Source organism: Littorina saxatilis, linkage group LG2 (assembly GCF_037325665.1).
Source record: "Littorina saxatilis isolate snail1 linkage group LG2, US_GU_Lsax_2.0, whole genome shotgun sequence".
NCBI classification, from domain to species: Eukaryota; Metazoa; Mollusca; class Gastropoda; order Littorinimorpha; family Littorinidae; genus Littorina; species Littorina saxatilis.
Window position 1 is genome coordinate 77585351 of NC_090246.1, and position 18727 is coordinate 77604077.

At 40.9% G+C, this 18727-nt stretch overlaps 1 protein-coding gene across 1 annotated transcript in view; it reads left to right on the top strand.

Moving 5' to 3' along the window:
- The window catches only part of LOC138959774 (titin-like), a 533368-nt gene that overhangs the window by 222807 nt on the left and 291834 nt on the right, over nucleotides 1–18727 (top strand). Inside the window, exons 131-136 of the mRNA XM_070331384.1 lie at nucleotides 448–522; nucleotides 2767–11616; nucleotides 12752–13104; nucleotides 13416–13594; nucleotides 14263–14416; nucleotides 14619–15034. Of these exons, the coding sequence (XP_070187485.1) occupies nucleotides 448–522; nucleotides 2767–11616; nucleotides 12752–13104; nucleotides 13416–13594; nucleotides 14263–14416; nucleotides 14619–15034 (10027 nt within the window). The remainder of the gene's footprint in view (nucleotides 1–447; nucleotides 523–2766; nucleotides 11617–12751; nucleotides 13105–13415; nucleotides 13595–14262; nucleotides 14417–14618; nucleotides 15035–18727) is intronic.

The following is an 18727-nucleotide window of genomic DNA, read 5'->3' on the forward strand; positions in this document are numbered from 1 at the left end:
ATTTATCTGCTGCCTGTTTCTCTGGTGCTTTCTAAATCTTACCTATTGTTCAAACATGTCATTGAGAGGAGGATAGGGTGAGGGTGTCAAGAGATATAATGGTGCCATCTAATTTCAGAATTAGCACTTGTGCTGTACTAGTTGAAAGGAAGATAAGATTATTAGGCCCGTTTAATGCCAAACTTGTTGAGAAACTCACCCAAAGAAAAAATCCATCCATGTACACATGCACACAGTTGTATGATGAATTGTATGTATGCTTGATCAGCAGGAAGAAATATGTTTGCTTAATCAGGTTATTGAAAGACAATTCTTGCATCTTCAAAACACACACAGTGTAAGCATTGGTCTTCATGCTTTTGTTAGCCTGTACTTTTGGACCTGCTTTATTGCTGATGTTGGATTGAGGGTTCTGTGTAGTCTCATGAATAATTCTTTCCTTTCCAGGTCAGAGAACAGGTCAAGGTTCTCAAAGAGACGAAAACAACACAAGAATTCTTTGTTTCTGCTCCGACCGAGGAGGTAGGTGGCCATGTACCTTGCATGATTTGTCTTCCTAGGGTTTTACCTGTAGAGAAAAGTATTTTTTCATGATGGAAACAGTGAAACCTCGCAGTTCTTGCTGCAGTGACCGGGGTAGAAAGAGGTATATGGGTGAGGAGAAGACCAACATAATCTATAGTAGAATGGAAGGACTGGAGAAAAATTAGTTTTATCACATCAGAAGATGCTTACTCTTAGGACTTGATCATGTAATTGATAAAAGTTTTTCAATATACTGCTTTAAAACTATATAACACATGGGTACTTGATAGGTTTAGCATAGGTAAGAATTAAGCCATTTGAAGGGTTATTCTTGTTTTATATATTATTAATCTAACATTGAAAATCAAAAACAAAAACACCAGGGTACAAACAATACTGGTAAAAGAAAAAAATGTTGATCTACTTTTTTTTTTATTACATAAAATCTGCATGTGTGATGAGCATATTTGGCTCATGTTTTATTGCCATGCAGCAAAAAAATGGCATAAATAAATCATAGTTTATAGAAATTTACATTTTCTTTTCTCTTTTTTACATTTAGTCAAGTTTTGACTAAATGTTTTAACGTAGAGGGGGGAATCGAGACGAGGGTCGTGGTGTATGTGCGTGTGTGTGTGTGTCTGTGTGTGTGTGTAGAGCGATTCAGACTAAACTACTGGACCGATCTTTATGAACTTTGACATGAGAGTTCCTGGGTATGAAATCCCCGAATGTTTTTTTCATTATTTTGATAAATGTCTTTGATGACGTCATATCCGGCTTTTCGTGAAAGTTGAGGCGGCACTGTCACGCCCTCATTTTTCAACCAAATTGGTTGAAATTTTGGTTGGGTAATGTTCGACGAAGCCCGGACTTTGGTATTGCATTTCAGCTTGGTGGCTTAAAAATTAATTAATGACTTTGGTCATTAAAAATCTGGAAATTGTAAAAAAAAAATGTTTTTTATAAAACGATCCAAATTTACGTTTATCTTATTCTCCATCATTTGCTGATTCCAAAAACATATAAATATGTTATATTCGGATTAAAAACAAGCTCTGAAAATTAAATATATAAACATTATTATCAAAATTAAATTGTCGAAATCAATTTAAAAACACTTTCATCTTATTCCTTGTCGGTTCCTGATTCCAAAAACATATAGATATGATATGTTTGGATTAAAAACACGCTCAGAAAGTTAAAACGAAGAGAGGTACAGAAAAGCGTGCTATCCTTCCCAGCGCAACTACTACCCCGCTCTTCTTGTCAATTTCACTGCCTATGCCGTGAGCGGTGGACTGACGATGCTACGAGTATACGGTCTTGCTGCGTTGCATTGCGTTCAGTTTCATTCTGTGAGTTCAACAGCTACTTGACTAAATGTTGTATTTTCGCCTTACGCGACTTGTTGTTGTTTCTTTCTGGTTTTTTTTCCTTTCTTTCTGTTTTGGAAGTTTTCTTTGGTTTGGTTTGTTCAACGTTCAAAATTTTCTTTCATTTTAATTGGATTTTGTTGATTTTGTTTTACTGCACTTTGTACTAAACAAAATTGTTAACTCACTGCTATCAAAGCGCATTACTCAGCAGAGCTGTACTAAATCCGCTTTATCACATTCAGAATATGTTTGCTTTCCGTCATGTTATATGCACCGACAAATAAACAATTATTAACAAAACTTTGCTTTTGCGAAGGGCTTTAGAATAGCTTTTACTACTTGAATACTTACCGAGTGGGCGACAGAGTCATGACAGAATAGCCTTCAATCATTTTGCCAACAAAATTGTCAACACAAAGACTGAGTGATGATTTTATCATTTGAACCAAACTTGTGTTTTGTATCCATTCTTTGGATCAGTATTTAGAATTCTTGATATATCCAAGCAGGTACATCTTTTGATTTGGCTACTCTCAAAACGAAATTGTAAAGAAAGGACATGCATTGTCCATTGACTATCACACAAGCTTTAGTGTTGACATTCTTGGCCCATTGAATTGCCTGCAGTCATCATCATCACATCCTGGATCATTTTCCTGTTGCTACTGCATGTTACAGCTTTCATCATTTCGTTAGCTGCACTATGCATGTTTGCCTCCTTCCCCTTTTACAATCCCTCCCCTCGCCCTCCCAATTTTTGCAGCAGTGCATGGTTAATGGCGCCTTGCTGAGCAGCTGGCCTGGCATGTAGCTTTCTGCAATTGAGTGCCAGTTGCCTGACCTCGTCTCTGATCTCTTAAAGGAGGTTCCTGAGGATACCCACCTCAGCACCACAGAGGTGGAGTTCACCCCTGAAACTCCCGAGGAGGTGCAGATCACTGTCTCTACTGCGGACACCAAGGTCCAGGAAGTGGAGGCAGACTTGACTGTCCAAGAACCTGTGAGCGAAGAACAGGTACCCTCACAAGAGGAGGTAGTGACAGAGGCCCCTGAGGAAACCCCTGTGAAGTTTGATGAGGAAACAGTGGAGGAAGTCAAGCCAATTGTACCAGAAGAGGCAGTTACTGAAGAAGCTGAAGAGGCCCCAGAGGCAGAAGTGGCATGTGTTGAGGTGGTGTCCAAGGTGGAGGAAGAGCCGGAACAAGTTCCTGAAACAACAGTTGACATTGTGACAGAAGAAGCAGAAACACCAGAAACTGTTGAGGTTGAAATTACAGCTGAAAGGCCTGCCGTTGAGGAGGTAGTGCCCTCCAAATCAGCTGAAGAATCAGCTACAGAGGCAGACACTTCTGACGATATTGTTGAAGAAACTGCTCCAGAGACAGTGCCAGAAAAAGAAGAAGTTGTAGAAGAGGTTAGGTCTATTGTTCAAGACAAACCCACAACAGAAGTGGAGGAAAAAGCCCTTTCGGCACCTGAAGAAGTTGAGGTAATTGAAGAAATTACTCCCGAGGAAGCGCCACGAGGAGAAGAGGTTTTGGAAGAGGTTGTACCAGTTGTGGAAGAAAAACCCACCACAGAAATTGAGGAAGAAGTTACTGTTGTACCTGAAGAGGAGACGAAGGAGATCAAAGAAGTTGCTCCTGAGACAGCCCCAGAACAAGAAGAGGTTTTGAAAGAGGTTGTACCAGTTGTGGAAGAAAAACCCACCACAGAAATTGAGGAAGAAGTTACTGTTGCACCCATTGAAGAGGCAAAAGAGATCAAGGAAGTTTCTGTTGAGACAGCCCCAGAACAAGAAGAGGTTTTGGAAGAAGTTGTACCAGTTGTGGAAGAAAAACCCACCACAGAAATTGAGGAAGAAGTTACTGTTGTACCTGAAGAGGAGGCGAAGGAGATCAAAGAAGTTGCTCCTGAAACAGCCCCAGAACAAGAAGAGGTTTTGGAAGAGGTTGTACCAGTTGTGGAAGAAAAACCCTCCACAGAAATTGAGGAAGAAGGTACTGTTGTACCTGAAGAGGAGGCGAAAGAGATCAAGGAAGTTTCTGTTGAGACAGCCCCAGAACAAGAAGAGGTTTTGGAAGAAGTTGTACCAGTTGTGGAAGAAAAACCCACCACAGAAATTGAGGAAGAAGTTACTGTTGTACCTGAAGAGGAGGCGAAGGAGATCAAAGAAGTTGCTCCTGAAACAGCCCCAGAACAAGAAGAGGTTTTGGAAGAGGTTGTACCAGTTGTGGAAGAAAAACCCTCCACAGAAATTGAGGAAGAAGGTACTGTTGTACCTGAAGAGGAGGCGAAGGAGATCAAAGAAGCTGCTCCTGAGACAGCCCCAGAACAAGAAGAGGTTCCGGAAGAAGTTGTACCAGTTGTGGAAGAAAAACCCACCACAGAAATTGAGGAAGAAGTTACTGTTGCACCCATTGAAGAGGCAAAAGAGATCAAGGAAGTTTCTGTTGAGACAGCCCCAGAACAAGAAGAGGTTTTGGAAGAAGTTGTACCAGTTGTGGAAGAAAAACCCACCACAGAAATTGAGGAAGAAGTTACTGTTGCACTCATTGAAGAGGCAAAAGAGATCAAGGAAGTTTCTGTTGAGACAGTCCCAGAACAAGAAGAGGTTTTGGAAGAAGTTGTACCAGTTGTGGAAGAAAAACCCACCACAGAAATTGAGGAAGAAGTTACTGTTGCACCCATTGAGGAGGCAAAAGAGATCAAGGAAGTTTCTGTTGAGACAGCCCCAGAACAAGAAGAGGTTTTGGAAGAAGTTGTACCAGTTGTGGAAGAAAAACCCACCACAGAAATTGAGGAAGAAGTTACTGTTGCACCCATTGAGGAGGCAAAAGAGATCAAGGAAGTTTCTGTTGAGACAGCCCCAGAACAAGAAGAGGTTTTGGAAGAAGTTGTACCAGTTGTGGAAGAAAAACCCACCACAGAAATTGAGGAAGAAGTTACTGTTGCACCCATTGAGGAGACAAAAGAGATCAAGGAAGTTTCTGTTGAGACAGCCCCAGAACAAGAAGAGGTTGTGAAAGAGGTTCTACAAGTTGCTGAAGAGAAACCAGCGACACAAATAGAGGAGGAGGTCACTGCTGCTCCTGACGAAGAGGTAAAAGAAATTGAAGAAATCACCCCTGAGACAGTGTCAGAAAAGGAAGAGGTTGTAGAAGAGGTCGTGCCAACTGCTGAAGAGAAACCCACCACGGAAATAAAGGAAGAGGTTACTGTTGCTCTTGAAGAAGAAGCAAAAGATACAGAAGAAGTATCTCTCGAAACAGTTCCAGAAACAGAAGCTTTCGCAGAGGAAGAGGTTGTGCCAGTCATTATAGAGAAACCTGCCACACAAATAGAGGAGGCGGTCAGTGTATCTCCTGAAGAAGAGGTGAAGGAAATTGATGAGATCGCTCCTGAGACAGTACCAGAAAAAGAAGAGATTGCGGAAGAGGCCCTACCAGTTCAAGTAGAAAAACCTGCCACAGAAGTAGTGGAGGAGATTGCTGTTTCTCCAGAGGAAGAAGCCAAGGAAACTGTGGAAATTGCTCCCGAAACAGTGCTAGAAAAGGAGGAAGTTGTGGAAGAGACTGTACTAGTTGCAGAAGAGAAACCCACCACAGAAATAGAAGAGGAGGTCACTGTTGCACCTGAAGAAGAGGCAGAAGAGATCAAAGAAATTGCTCCTGAGACAGTCCATGAACAAGAAGAGGTTGCGGAAGACATTCTACTAGTTACTGAAGAGAAACCCACCACGGAAATAGAGGAGGAAATCACTCTTGCTCCAGAAGAAGAAGTAAAGGAAATTGAAGAGATTGCCGCTGAAACACCGTCAGAAAAGGAAGAGGTTGTGGAAGAGATTCTAGTTTCAGAAGAGAAACCAGCTTCAGAAGTGAAAGAGGAGATCACTGATGTCCCTGAAGAGGAAGCTGAAGGGACTGAAGAAGTAACTCCTGAGACATTGCTAGAAAAAGAAGAAGGAGTGGACGAGGTTGTTTCTGTTGTTGAAGAAAAACCCACAACAAAAATAGAAGAAGAGGTCACTGTTGAGCCTGAGGAGGCGATACTGGAGATTGAAGAGATTGCTTCCAAAACAGTGCCAGGGAAAGAAATTTCTGAAAAAGAGTTAATATCTGTGTCAGAAAAAGATGTTGATGAAAGTATGACAACGGTTCCCGAAGACATACCAGAGGAACAAGTTACTGCACCAGAAGAGAAACCTATCCAGAAAGCAGAAGAGGTGGAAGAGAAGCCTCAACCTGAAGATGTAGAAGTTTCTGTTGAACTGGCCGAAGAACCCAAACCTGAAGATGTCGTAGCGGCAATTTCACTGGTAGAAGAGCCAGTCAAAGAAGCAGAAGTAGTTGATGAGAAACCTCAACCTGAAGAGGAAGAAGTTTCTTTCAAACTGGCTGAAGAACCCAAACCTGAAGATGTCGTAGCGGCAATTTCACTGGTAGAAGAGCCAGTCAAAGAAGCAGAAAACGTTGAAGAGAAACCTCAACCTGAAGAGGAAGACGTTTCTGTGGCACTGGCTGAAGAACCCAAACCTGAAGATGTCGTAGCGGCAATTTCACTGGTAGAAGAGCCAATCAAGGAAGCAGATGTAGTTGAAGAGAAACCTCAACCTGAAGAGGAAGCAGTTTCTGTGGAACTGGCTGAAGAACCCAAACCTGAAGATGTTGTAGTGGCAATTTCACTGGTAGAAGAGCCATTCAAGGAAGCAGAAGTAGTTGAAGAAAAACCTCAACCTGAAGAGGAAGCAGTTTCTGTGGAACTGGCTGAAGAACCCAAACCTGAAGATGTCGTAGCAGCAATTTCACTGGTAGAAGAGCCAATCAAGGAAGCAGAAGTAGTTGAAGAGAAACCTCAACCTGAAGAGGAAGCAGTTTCTTTCGAACTGGCTGAAGAACCCAAACCTGAAGATGTCGTAGTGGCTATTTCACTGGTAGAAGAACCAGTCAAGGAAGCAGAAGTAGTTGAAGAGAAACCTCAACCTGAAGAGGAAGCAGTTTCTTTCGAACTCGCTGAAGAACCCAAACCAGAGGATGTCGTAGCGGCAATTTCACTGGTAGAAGAGCCAGTCAAGGAAGCAGAAATTGTTGAAGAGAAACCTCAACCTGAAGAAAAAGGTGTTTCTGTTGAACTGGCTGAAGAACCCAAACCAGAAGATGCTGTAGCGGCAATTGCACCACTCAAGCCAACAGATGTAGTTGAAGAAAAACCTCAACCTGAAGAGGAAGAAGTTTCTTTCGAACTGGCTGAAGAACCCAAACCTGAAGATGTCGTAGCAGCAATTTCACTGGAAGAAGAGCCAGTCAAGGAAGCAGAAAAAGTTGAAGAGAAACCTCAACCTGAAGAGGAAGCAGTTTCTGTGGAACTGGCTGAAGAAACCAAACCTGAAGATGTCGTTGCGGCAATTTCACTGGTAGAAGAACCAGTCAGGGAAGAAGAAGAAGTTGAAGAGAAACCTAAACCTGAAGATGAAGCAGTTTCTGTCGAACTGGCTGAAGAACCCAAACCTGAAGATGTCGTAGCGGCAATTTCACTGGTAGAAGAGCCAGTCAAGGAAGCAGAAGTAGTTGAAGAAAAACCTCAACCTGAAGAGGAAGCTGTTTCTGTGGGACTGGTTGAAGAATCCAAACCAGAAGATGTCGTAGCGGCAATTTCACTGGTAGAAGAGCCAGTCAAGGAAGCAGAAGTAGTTGAAGAGAAACCTCAACCTGAAGAGGAAGCTGTTTCTGTGGGACTGGTTGAAGAATCCAAACCAGAAGATGTCGTAGCGGCAATTTCACTGGTAGAAGAGCCAGTCAAGGAAGCAGAAATTGTTGAAGAGAAACCTCAACCTGAAGAGGAAGCTGTTTCTGTTGAACTGGCTGAAGAACCCAAACCAGAAGATGCTGTAGCGGCAATTGCACCACTCAAGCCAACAGATGTAGTTGAAGAAAAACCTCAACCTGAAGAGGAAGAAGTTTCTTTCGAACTGGCTGAAGAACCCAAACCTGAAGATGTCGTAGCAGCAATTTCACTGGAAGAAGAGCCAGTCAAGGAAGCAGAAATAGTTGAAGAGAAACCTCAACCTGAAGAGGAAGCAGTTTCTGTGGAACTGGCTGAAGAACCCAAACCTGAAGATGTCGTAGCAGCAATTTCACTGGAAGAAGAGCCAGTCAAGGAAGCAGAAAAAGTTGAAGAGAAACCTCAACCTGAAGAGGAAGCAGTTTCTGTGGAACTGGCTGAAGAAACCAAACCTGAAGATGTCGTTGCGGCAATTTCACTGGTAGAAGAACCAGTCAGGGAAGAAGAAGAAGTTGAAGAGAAACCTCAACCTGAAGATGAAGCAGTTTCTTTCGAACTCGCTGAAGAATCCAAACCAGAAGATGTCGTAGCGGCAATTTCACTGGTAGAAGAGCCAGTCAAGGAAGCAGAAGTAGTTGAAGAGAAACCTCAACCTGAAGAGGAAGCTGTTTCTGTGGAAATGGTTGAAGAATCCAAACCAGAAGATGTCGTAGCGGCAATTTCACTGGTAAAAGAACCAGTCAAGGAAGAAGAAGAAGTTGAAGAGAAACCTCAACCTGAAGAGGAAGCAGTTTCTTTCGAACTCGCTGAAGAATCCAAACCAGAAGATGTCGTAGCGGCAATTTCACTGGTAGAAGAGCCAGTCAAGGAAGCAGAAATTGTTGAAGAGAAACTTCAACCTGAAGAGGAAGCTGTTTCTGTGGAACTGGCTGAAGAACCCAAACCAGAAGATGCTGTAGCGGCAATTGCACCACTCAAGCCAACAGATGTAGTTGAAGAAAAACCTCAACCTGAAGAGGAAGAAGTTTCTTTCGAACTGGCTGAAGAACCCAAACCTGAAGATGTCGTAGCAGCAATTTCACTGGAAGAAGAGCCAGTCAAGGAAGCAGAAATAGTTGAAGAGAAACCTCAACCTGAAGAGGAAGCAGTTTCTGTGGAACTGGCTGAAGAACCCAAACCTGAAGATGTCGTAGCAGCAATTTCACTGGAAGAAGAGCCAGTCAAGGAAGCAGAAAAAGTTGAAGAGAAACCTCAACCTGAAGAGGAAGCAGTTTCTGTGGAACTGGCTGAAGAAACCAAACCTGAAGATGTCGTTGCGGCAATTTCACTGGTAGAAGAACCAGTCAGGGAAGAAGAAGAAGTTGAAGAGAAACCTCAACCTGAAGATGAAGCAGTTTCTTTCGAACTCGCTGAAGAATCCAAACCAGAAGATGTCGTAGCGGCAATTTCACTGGTAGAAGAGCCAGTCAAGGAAGCAGAAGTAGTTGAAGAGAAACCTAAACCTGAGGAGGAAGCAGTTTCTTTCGAACTTGCTGAAGAATCCAAACCAGAAGATGTCGTAGCGGCAATTTCACTGGTAGAAGAGCCAGTCAAGGAAGCAGAAATTGTTGAAGAGAAACCTCAACCTGAAGAGGAAGCTGTTTCTGTGGAACTGGCTGAAGAACCCAAACCAGAAGATGCTGTAGCGGCAATTGCACCACTCAAGCCAACAGATGTAGTTGAAGAAAAACCTCAACCTGAAGAGGAAGAAGTTTCTTTCGAACTGGCTGAAGAACCCAAACCTGAAGATGTCGTAGCAGCAATTTCACTGGAAGAAGAGCCAGTCAAGGAAGCAGAAAAAGTTGAAGAGAAACCTCAACCTGAAGAGGAAGCAGTTTCTGTGGAACTGGTTGAAGAATCCAAACCTGAAGATGTCGTAGCGGCAATTTCACTAGTAGAAGAACCAGTCAAGGAAGAAGAAGAAGTTGAAGAGAAACCTCAACCTGAAGAGGAAGCAGTTTCTTTCGAACTTGCTGAAGAATCCAAACCAGAAGATGTCGTAGCGGCAATTTCACTGGTAGAAGAGCCAGTCAAGGAAGCAGAAATTGTTGAAGAGAAACCTCAACCTGAAGAGGAAGCTGTTTCTGTCGAACTGGCTGAAGAACCCAAACCAGAAGATGCTGTAGCGGCAATTGCACCACTCAAGCCAACAGATGTAGTTGAAGAAAAACCTCAACCTGAAGAGGAAGAAGTTTCTTTCGAACTGGCTGAAGAACCCAAACCTGAAGATGTCGTAGCAGCAATTTCACTGGTAGAAGAGCCAGTCAAGGAAGCAGAAGTAGTTGAAGAGAAACCTCAACCTGAAGAGGAAGCAGTTTCTGTGGAACTGGCTGAAGAATCCAAACCTGAAGATGTCGTAGCGGCAATTTCACTGGTAGAAGAGCCAATCAAGGAAGCAGAAGTAGTTGAAGAGAAACCTCAACCTGAAGAGGAAGCAGTTTCTTTCGAACTGGCTGAAGAAACCAAACCTGAAGATGTCGTAGCGGCAATTTCACTGGTAGAAGAGCCAGTCAAGGAAGCAGAAACAGTTGAAGAGAAACCTCTACCTGAAGAGGAAGCAGTTTCTGAGGATCTCCAACCTGAGGCTTTTGAAGCAGAGATTTCTATGGTGACAGAACCAGAAGAGAAACCACTCAAGCCAACAGATGTAGTTGAAGAAAAACCTCAACTCGAAGAGGAAGAAGTTTCTGTGGAACGAACTGAAGAATCCAAATCTGAAGATGTCGTAGCGGCAATTTCACTGGTAGAAGAACCAGTCAAGGAAGTAGAAGTAGTTGAAGAAAACCCTCAACCTGAAGAGGAAGAAGTTTCTTTCGAACTGGCTGAAGAACCCAAACCTGAAGATGTCGTAGCGGCAATTTCACTCGTAGAAGAGCCAGTCAAAGAAGCAGAAATCGTTGAAGAGAAACCTCAACCTGAAGAGGAAGACGTTTCTGTGGCACTGGCTGAAGAACCCAAACCTGAAGATGTCGTAGCGGCAATTTCACTGGTAGAAGAGCCAATCAAGGAAGCAGATGTAGTTGAAGAGAAACCTCAACCTGAAGAGGAAGCAGTTTCTGTGGAACTGGCTGAAGAACCCAAACCTGAAGATGTTGTAGCGGCAATTTCACTGGTAGAAGAGCCATTCAAGGAAGCAGAAGTAGTTGAAGAAAAACCTCAACCTGAAGAGGAAGCAGTTTCTGTGGAACTGGCTGAAGAACCCAAACCTGAAGATGTCGTAGCAGCAATTTCACTGGTAGAAGAGCCAATCAAGGAAGCAGAAGTAGTTGAAGAGAAACCTCAACCTGAAGAGGAAGCAGTTTCTTTCGAACTGGCTGAAGAACCCAAACCTGAAGATGTTGTAGCGGCAATTTCACTGGTAGAAGAGCCAGTCAAGGAAGCAGAAGTAGTTGAAGAGAAACCTCAACCTGAAGAGGAAGCAGTTTCTTTCGAACTGGCTGAAGAACCCAAACCTGAAGATGTCGTAGCGGCAATTTCACTGGTAGAAGAGCCAGTCAAGGAAGCAGAAATAGTTGAAGAAAAACCTCAGCCTGAAGAGGAAGCAGTTTCTGTGGAACTGGCTGAAGAACCCAAACCTGAAGATGTTGAAGCAGAGATTTCTGTTGTGACAGAACCAGAAGAGAAACCAGTCAAAGAAGCAGAAGTATTAGAAGAGAGACTCCAACTGAAAAAGGAAGAGACATTCACTGAGGACACCACCTCTGCCACAAAGCCCATCACTGTACCTGCAGATGCAGGAGTAGTAACTGTTTCAATGGATACAGGGGCCTCTGTAGATGCTGGTTTTACCCCAGCAGTTGATGCTAAGCCTGTGCCCAGAGACACAGAGGAGCAAGTCACTTTCCCACATGAGAGAGAGCAAGTTCCAGAAGAGGAGGTAGAGGTTGAAGAGGTGGGTTGTGTGATTGGAATCAAGAGAAAGAGTTGGCAGTGAAGATATATATACAAAAAGGGATAGCTTTCGTTCCCATCAAGCCCCCTGATCTCTTCGAATTTTCAGATGAATTGGCTTATAAAATTAAGGAACTCTTTGCCCAAAATACCTTTGTATGCAAACCCACTTTTATTTTAAATATATCTTTTTTTCCTCATCAGTTGATTGTGATTCTTTTTTATTACAGGATATGAGTTTGAAAACATTTCTTTTCAGACAGACCTACTGTAGCCATTGTCCTTTGTTCCCTTCAGAAACCATTGACCTTATATATTTGTTCCAACCTCCCTTGTTTCCAGTATATCATACCAGTGTGACCATTTTCCCTCCCAAACCCCTCCATTTTCCTCGATATATTATTGCATAGCAAACACTTTCCAAGCTTTTAATGTGTACAATAGAAGTACATGTATATAGCTGTGTGCTGTAGATAATTAGTCTCATTGTCATCATCATTCTCAATTTTTAATTTGAGCAAATGTCTACTATCTGCTTACTGGGGTTTCTTTTTTTCGTTTTTCTTGTTAGTCTGCTTTTAGACAAAACATATCTCTATGCTTATATATATGTATTGCAAACTATGACGGTGTTGGTTTTTCTTATTTCTGGGTGGGCTTTTGTTGGTGTTGTGACATTCATGTTTTTGTTTTCAGGTGCTTTAATGTTCATGTTGTCGTCTATAGGGTACTTTGCATTGTAAAAATCAATGTCATAACTCTCTGTCACACCTGTACTATTGGTATTGTTCACATCCATTGCATGCTTCTTCATATTTCATGAAGTATGCAGTTGTCTCTAAATGGGATTTCAACCCAGTAAGTCTTAAAACTGATTTTCAGAAGAAAAGTTGGACTTTGTTTCACATAACATCATCTCAATTAAAATGAAATTGGTTGGGGAAGGAAGAATTCACTTGTTTTCCACGATGATTTACAAAGTCCTGTATTTGTTCCATCAATGAGACAACTGAATTCTTCTTGTACAGTTGCTATTTTCATACCATACAAAAAAAGCACCATGTTTTGAACATGTTTGCCTGCACATATGTCGCGATGTCTGTGAGCATGTCTTGACTCCTACCCTGGGTGTGTAGGAGGAAAAGCCTGAAGATGTGTCCGAAGCAATCACCATCCAGGCTCAGGTCCCCGCCCCTGAAGAAACTACGGAGGAAATCACCTTCCACGCCGATGTTTCTGTGGAGGAAGATGTTGAGGAAGCCATCACCCTCCAGGCCCAAATACCTGTGGAGGAGGAGGAAGTGGCAGAAGCCATCACTCTCCAGGCAACAATCCCACAGGAAGAAGAGCCTATCAGCGATGAGGTCACCATTGTGGCTGACATTGCTCCACAGTTCATCCAGGAACTCAAGAGCCAGGAGACCGTTGAGGGTGAAACTGTCAACTTTGAGGTCAAGGTCACAGGAACTCCCAAACCGGAAGTGACATGGTGAGTTGTGTATTTCAGTTACATTTACAGAGATTGTTTGTTTTTAACATCTTGAGAATAGGTTATTGAATTTTTTTTTGGCATTAGAAATCAACGAATTCATAGTTGAATTTTTCAGTCAAAATTAATGTAACCCATTTGCTTACTTCACAAAAGTGAACTTTAATAATACATTTGAAGGCAAAATAGCAAAGAAATAGATGTTGTGTTTTTAAACAAAAAATAGGCATTTTTAAACTTCATACAATATATCATCTTTGAATACAGCAGAAATGTTAGAAAATATTAGTTATCTTTGCGTTTCTTTTCAGGTTTTGTGATGATGTTGAGATCAAGCCAGATGACCGACACAAGGTCTCAGAGGAAGATGCCACCTTCACACTGACAATAAATGACACAAAGCTTGAAGACGATGCTGAGTACACATGCACCGCTACCAACAAAGCTGGCAGTGTATCCACCTCTGCTGAACTCATAGTCATCCCAGCAGGTGAGTTCTTGGACTCTGTATCTATATCACAGGACTGCATATGATGACTATGTATCTATATCACAGGACTGCATATGATGACTATGTATCTATATCACAGGACTGCATATGATGACTATGTATCTATATCACAGGACTGCATATGATGACTATGTATCTATATCACAGGACTGCATATGATGACTACACAGGTGTTATTTCTGTTTTCTGTAGAGAAAAAAAACATGGTCAAAAAGCTGCTTGAAAAGTTAAGAAATCTGTCATCTGGGTTTGAATTGAAATATGACATCAGAGGAGATTATTCTGCAGAATTAAGTCAGACTTAAGATAATTTTCTCAACTTCTTCATTCACAAACATAAACTCAGACAAAAGAGAATTGTGGCCAGGAGAATTGTTTATGATTTAAAAAATTAAATAGGACACTAAGACTACTGGTATGATCGATAGTACCTGAAGATGGTGTATTTGTCTTAAGTATGGTGTAGGGAATACCCTGTACTTGAATTGAGACTTACAATCCCAGAAGATTGTGCCTAAGGACCTCTCACGAAGTATAGAGTTCAGTGCAACTTGCTCTTGAAATTAAGTGTAAGCTGTGTGTTTAGAAATAGGGTTTGAGCCTCCTCAGGTATTTCAAGTTATGACTGAGACTGTTGTCTTTCTCAGGTGAAGCACCGAGCTTCATCAACACCCTGGTGGACATTGAGGTTGAGCTGGACACCACAGTTGTACTGGAGTGCCAGGTGAAGGGCACACCGAAGCCACAGATCACCTGGATGAAGGACAATGTCGAGATCGACATCACTCTTGACAGATACACGTAAGAACTTCCAGGGATCTTCTTGCCCATCTTTTCTCTCTTTTAGTTTTGACAACAAGCATAGTCTGGAAAACAATGGCGAGAAGATGACTATGTGTCGAAATTGTAGATTCTGAATTTGACATGTGTGTTAAGAATGTATGCGTTATTATAATGCATTGAAGGTACACCTTATAAAGGAGTGACACTTGATATATTTCAGGGTTGAGCACATTGAAGAGACCGTACGGTTGACCATCCGCAATGTCCAGCCAGACGATGAGGCTGAATACACCATCAAGGCTGTCAACCCTATTGGTGTAGCCTCTTGCAGTGCTGAGGTGATCGTCCACCTTGAGGCACCAATCTTCATGCGACCTCTGGAAGACTACCCTGTCAAAGTCAAGGACAGTGCTCACTTGACCTGCGAGGTGAAGGGCATTCCTAGACCAGAAGTAACGTGGTTGGTTGATGACAAACCAGTGACTCTAGGTCCAAAGTTCCACACCACATATGAGGGACATGAAGTGACCTTGGACATTTCGGAGGTCACTCCAGAAGATGTCCAAGCAACCTACACTTGCCGTGCAACCAATGTGGCTGGAGATGCGTCCACTGTGGCTCACCTGATAGCCCAAGGTCGGTGGCCTGCTCATTATACAGGAGTGTATTATGCTTGCCTTGAGCAGTATGTCTTGTTGTGCATGAAGGCGTGTGTGATGCAAAATGCCCTGAAGTCTGCAGCCTTGGTAACGGCGACAGAGCAAAGGTTTACCCTCTGTAGTCTCAGTGTGTGTGTGTAACTGTCTTAAAACCTATACTGTATTGTGTATCTGCACGTGTGATTATCCAGCTGTGTAAATATACACATATCTATGGTTCTTTCTTCTCTGGCTGGGAGCTTTATAATTTCAAAGAATAGCTGAACAGTGTTGTGCTCTCTTCTTCACTATAACTGCTGTACTGGTTTCTCTAATTTCACCTCTTCAACTCTGCAAACTAATTTGGTTGGGTTGTGTGGAATTGAAGGGAAATCTTACTTTCCAAGGTACAAGCAGTGGAGAAAACGATTCAAAATCTGTGTCGCATGAATTTGAATGTACAACATTATTATCATGTATCAGAGCCAATTACTTTTAAACATACAGTATAATCACATATGCAGCTGCAAAGTTTCCGTTTATTTTCAATTTTGACAGAACATTTGTTTGTGTTTTTATTTATTAATAGTTATAGTACTGTTCATCCACCTCTGTGCATGTTAGTTCAAACACAAAGAATTATATATCCCTTGGAGACAGCATGTTCTGTGTTTGATTTTGAGTTTTTGTTTGATGTTTTGAGTTTTTGTTTGATGTTTTGAGTTTTTGTTTGATGTTTTGATTTCATTGCCCTGTTAATGAGTGCGTTTACACCTTACTCTCAAAGGCAGGTCACAGAGTAAACTCAGTTTAAGTAAGGTACATGTACAGTACTTGCAAGGTCAGCTAATTTGGCCATATTGGGCATTCTCTTTAGCTCTGGAAGATTGAATATTCTCTGGTACAAGGCAGGTATATTGATGCTCTTATGCTTACATGTGTATCATGACATTTCATGCAATGAGGCGGCCAAAAGATGTGAAAACGTTGGGTAAGGCGATACGCCATTGCTACTGCCATGTATATTATGCCTGCTTCCTGTTGTTTCACCACACAGAATGCATTAATTGTCATTGTTGGCCTATTTTTTTCATGATTTCCAGACGATTTTGCTTCTTCTTTACAGTGACCTCTAGTGGATTCAGTATTTTTCAAATGACATTTTTGGCTGAAGTAAGGAACAGTGATAGAACTGTAGGTTCCATTTCAGTGCACTAAAGTAACTGTTCTTTATATGCAAGAATTGCACAGAGATTCAAACCTTACTTCCAGCTGAACATAATGCCTTAAAGTAAGTTTCCCTTGTGTAGTCATGCTTAAATTAAGTTGACTCAACTTAATTGACACTATCCGTGAGAGTTAAGTGTAAACGCAATCATTGGTGTACTATACTTGTCGCCAGTGCATTTCGAATGCCACCATATTGTATGTGATTTGTTTTTTTTGTGACACTTAAGTTCCACTTGATGTTTGTTTTGTTGTTGCATTTTCTTCCTTACCCTGCTCCTCTCAGGCTTGTTTTTCTCCATTTGCTGATGTGTTTACATGTAATTACTTGCTGCTGCATTACGAAATAACCCTTGGTAAGATAATTGTATGGGATAAAACTCATCCTACAGAATTAAAACTTTACCTTTAATTACCTGTGATTAGCCTTGGTCCATTTAACAGAAAATTGACCAATAAAAACCTCCATTCTGTGAGTGTTACATTTAAATCAGTACCGAGAGTGCAAAGGGTCTTTCTTTGTAACAAAAAATAAAAGATGCTTTTAATGCCATTTCATGTTATGAAGATAAACTTTACAAGTACTTTCATTTGTCACATAAGACAACGTACATATTTAGTGTTAGGGATATTTGATCATCCTTTCTGTAGCTGATTTTTAAATCAAATATTTACAGACCTTACTGCTGTTAACCGATGTGTGATTTCTTTTCATGGTTGTCATTTATGTTTGTTAATTCCAAAGTATTATGATTAGAATGGTATGGTTTGAACAAGAAATCATTTGTCAGCCATGACATGGCGTATTATATCTTAGTAGTTTTGTTATCAATATACTGGTTTTGCAAAAAGAAACTTCAACGCAAAACAGATTATGTGATATATTTGATTATATCTATGGTATTGGACGTTGGATTAAGATTTGTTCTATCTTTTTGACTGGATGTGATATCATTTTTGGTGTGTACAATAAATCTGATTCACCAGAAAAGACAACGAAACCAAAGGAAGCATATTAAAAAAGTAAATTGAACGATAAACCAAGCCCACTGCTTTTGTTCTCAGGAAAGTACTAATTACTTTTGCAGGTTATCTTTCTTGTATAGTTTGGTTGTGGTTTGAGTAGAGAGTTATTGGTTCAAATATAGTATATTTCTCATAGAAAACTGACTTATTAGCGAACACATCTGAGCATTCTAAGCACCATCTCACGGTGGCAGATTCTTAAATACTGCATTGTAGAAACTTTTCTAGGTAGCGTTACTCGAGATGCTAAATTATTTGGGTATAGATTGTTTTAGTGTGCACTGTGGGTATTCCATGCTTGCCCTTTTATTTTAATTATTGCCTTTTGGAGTGTTGTTTTGTGTACACATGCATATCATAGCCTTCCCTTCGTGGTCGGCTGTGCGTTAAGCAAACAAACAAACAAATATCATAGCCCTTTTAGTATGTTTCAGCGACTGCATGGTGTAATGAATATGTTTTTTTTATGTTTTTTATTTAGTTCTGTATCATATTTTATTAATGATAAATACAAGGTGGAAACATTGTGACTAAAACATGAAATCAGAATCATGATTATGATATTAACTTGATCATAACTAAAAATGCAGCATTAACACCAACATCCTTCTTTGTCATATAGCTGCATAAACTCACACCTGTAACATCATCTGTTGTGAAGAACCTGTCTAGTTAGCTCCTGACATTTTTGAGGACTATATTCATTTCTGTCCCTATAAACACTGCTGAACATGATCTGAAAGTGCCTTTATCCTCTGTCTTATTACTAATCATGAACATGTTTCATAAGTTGACCAAATCACCTTCATTTCACCTATTGTGTTCTTGCTAACTTTGTTTGCCTTATTGTATCCAGATACTTTGTTTTAAAGCAAAATACAGCCATGTAATGTAACTCATAGTTATGACTTAAACCATTCCAGATACTTTGTTTTAAAGCAAAATACAGCCATGTAATGTAACTCATAGTTATGACTTAAACCATTCCAGATACTTTGTTTTAAAGCAAAATACAGCCATGTAATGTAACTCATAGTTATGACTTAAACCATTCCAGATACTTTGTTTTAAAGCAAAATACAGCCATGTAATGTAACTCATAGTTATGACTTAAACCATTCCAGATACTTTGTTTTAAAGCAAAATACAGCCATGTAATGTAACTCATAGTTATGACTTAAACCATTCCAGAAACTTTGTTTTAAAGCAAAATACAGCTATGTAATGTAACTCATAGTTATGACTTAAACCATTCCAGATACTTTGTTTTAAAGCAAAATACAGCTATGTAATGTAACTCATAGTTATGACTTAAACCATTCCAGATACTTTGTTTTAAAGCAAAATACAGCCATGTAATGTAACTCATGGTTATGACTTAAACCATTCCAAATACTGAAAAAAGAAAACAGCATTCCAACCTCCCCAATTAGGACAG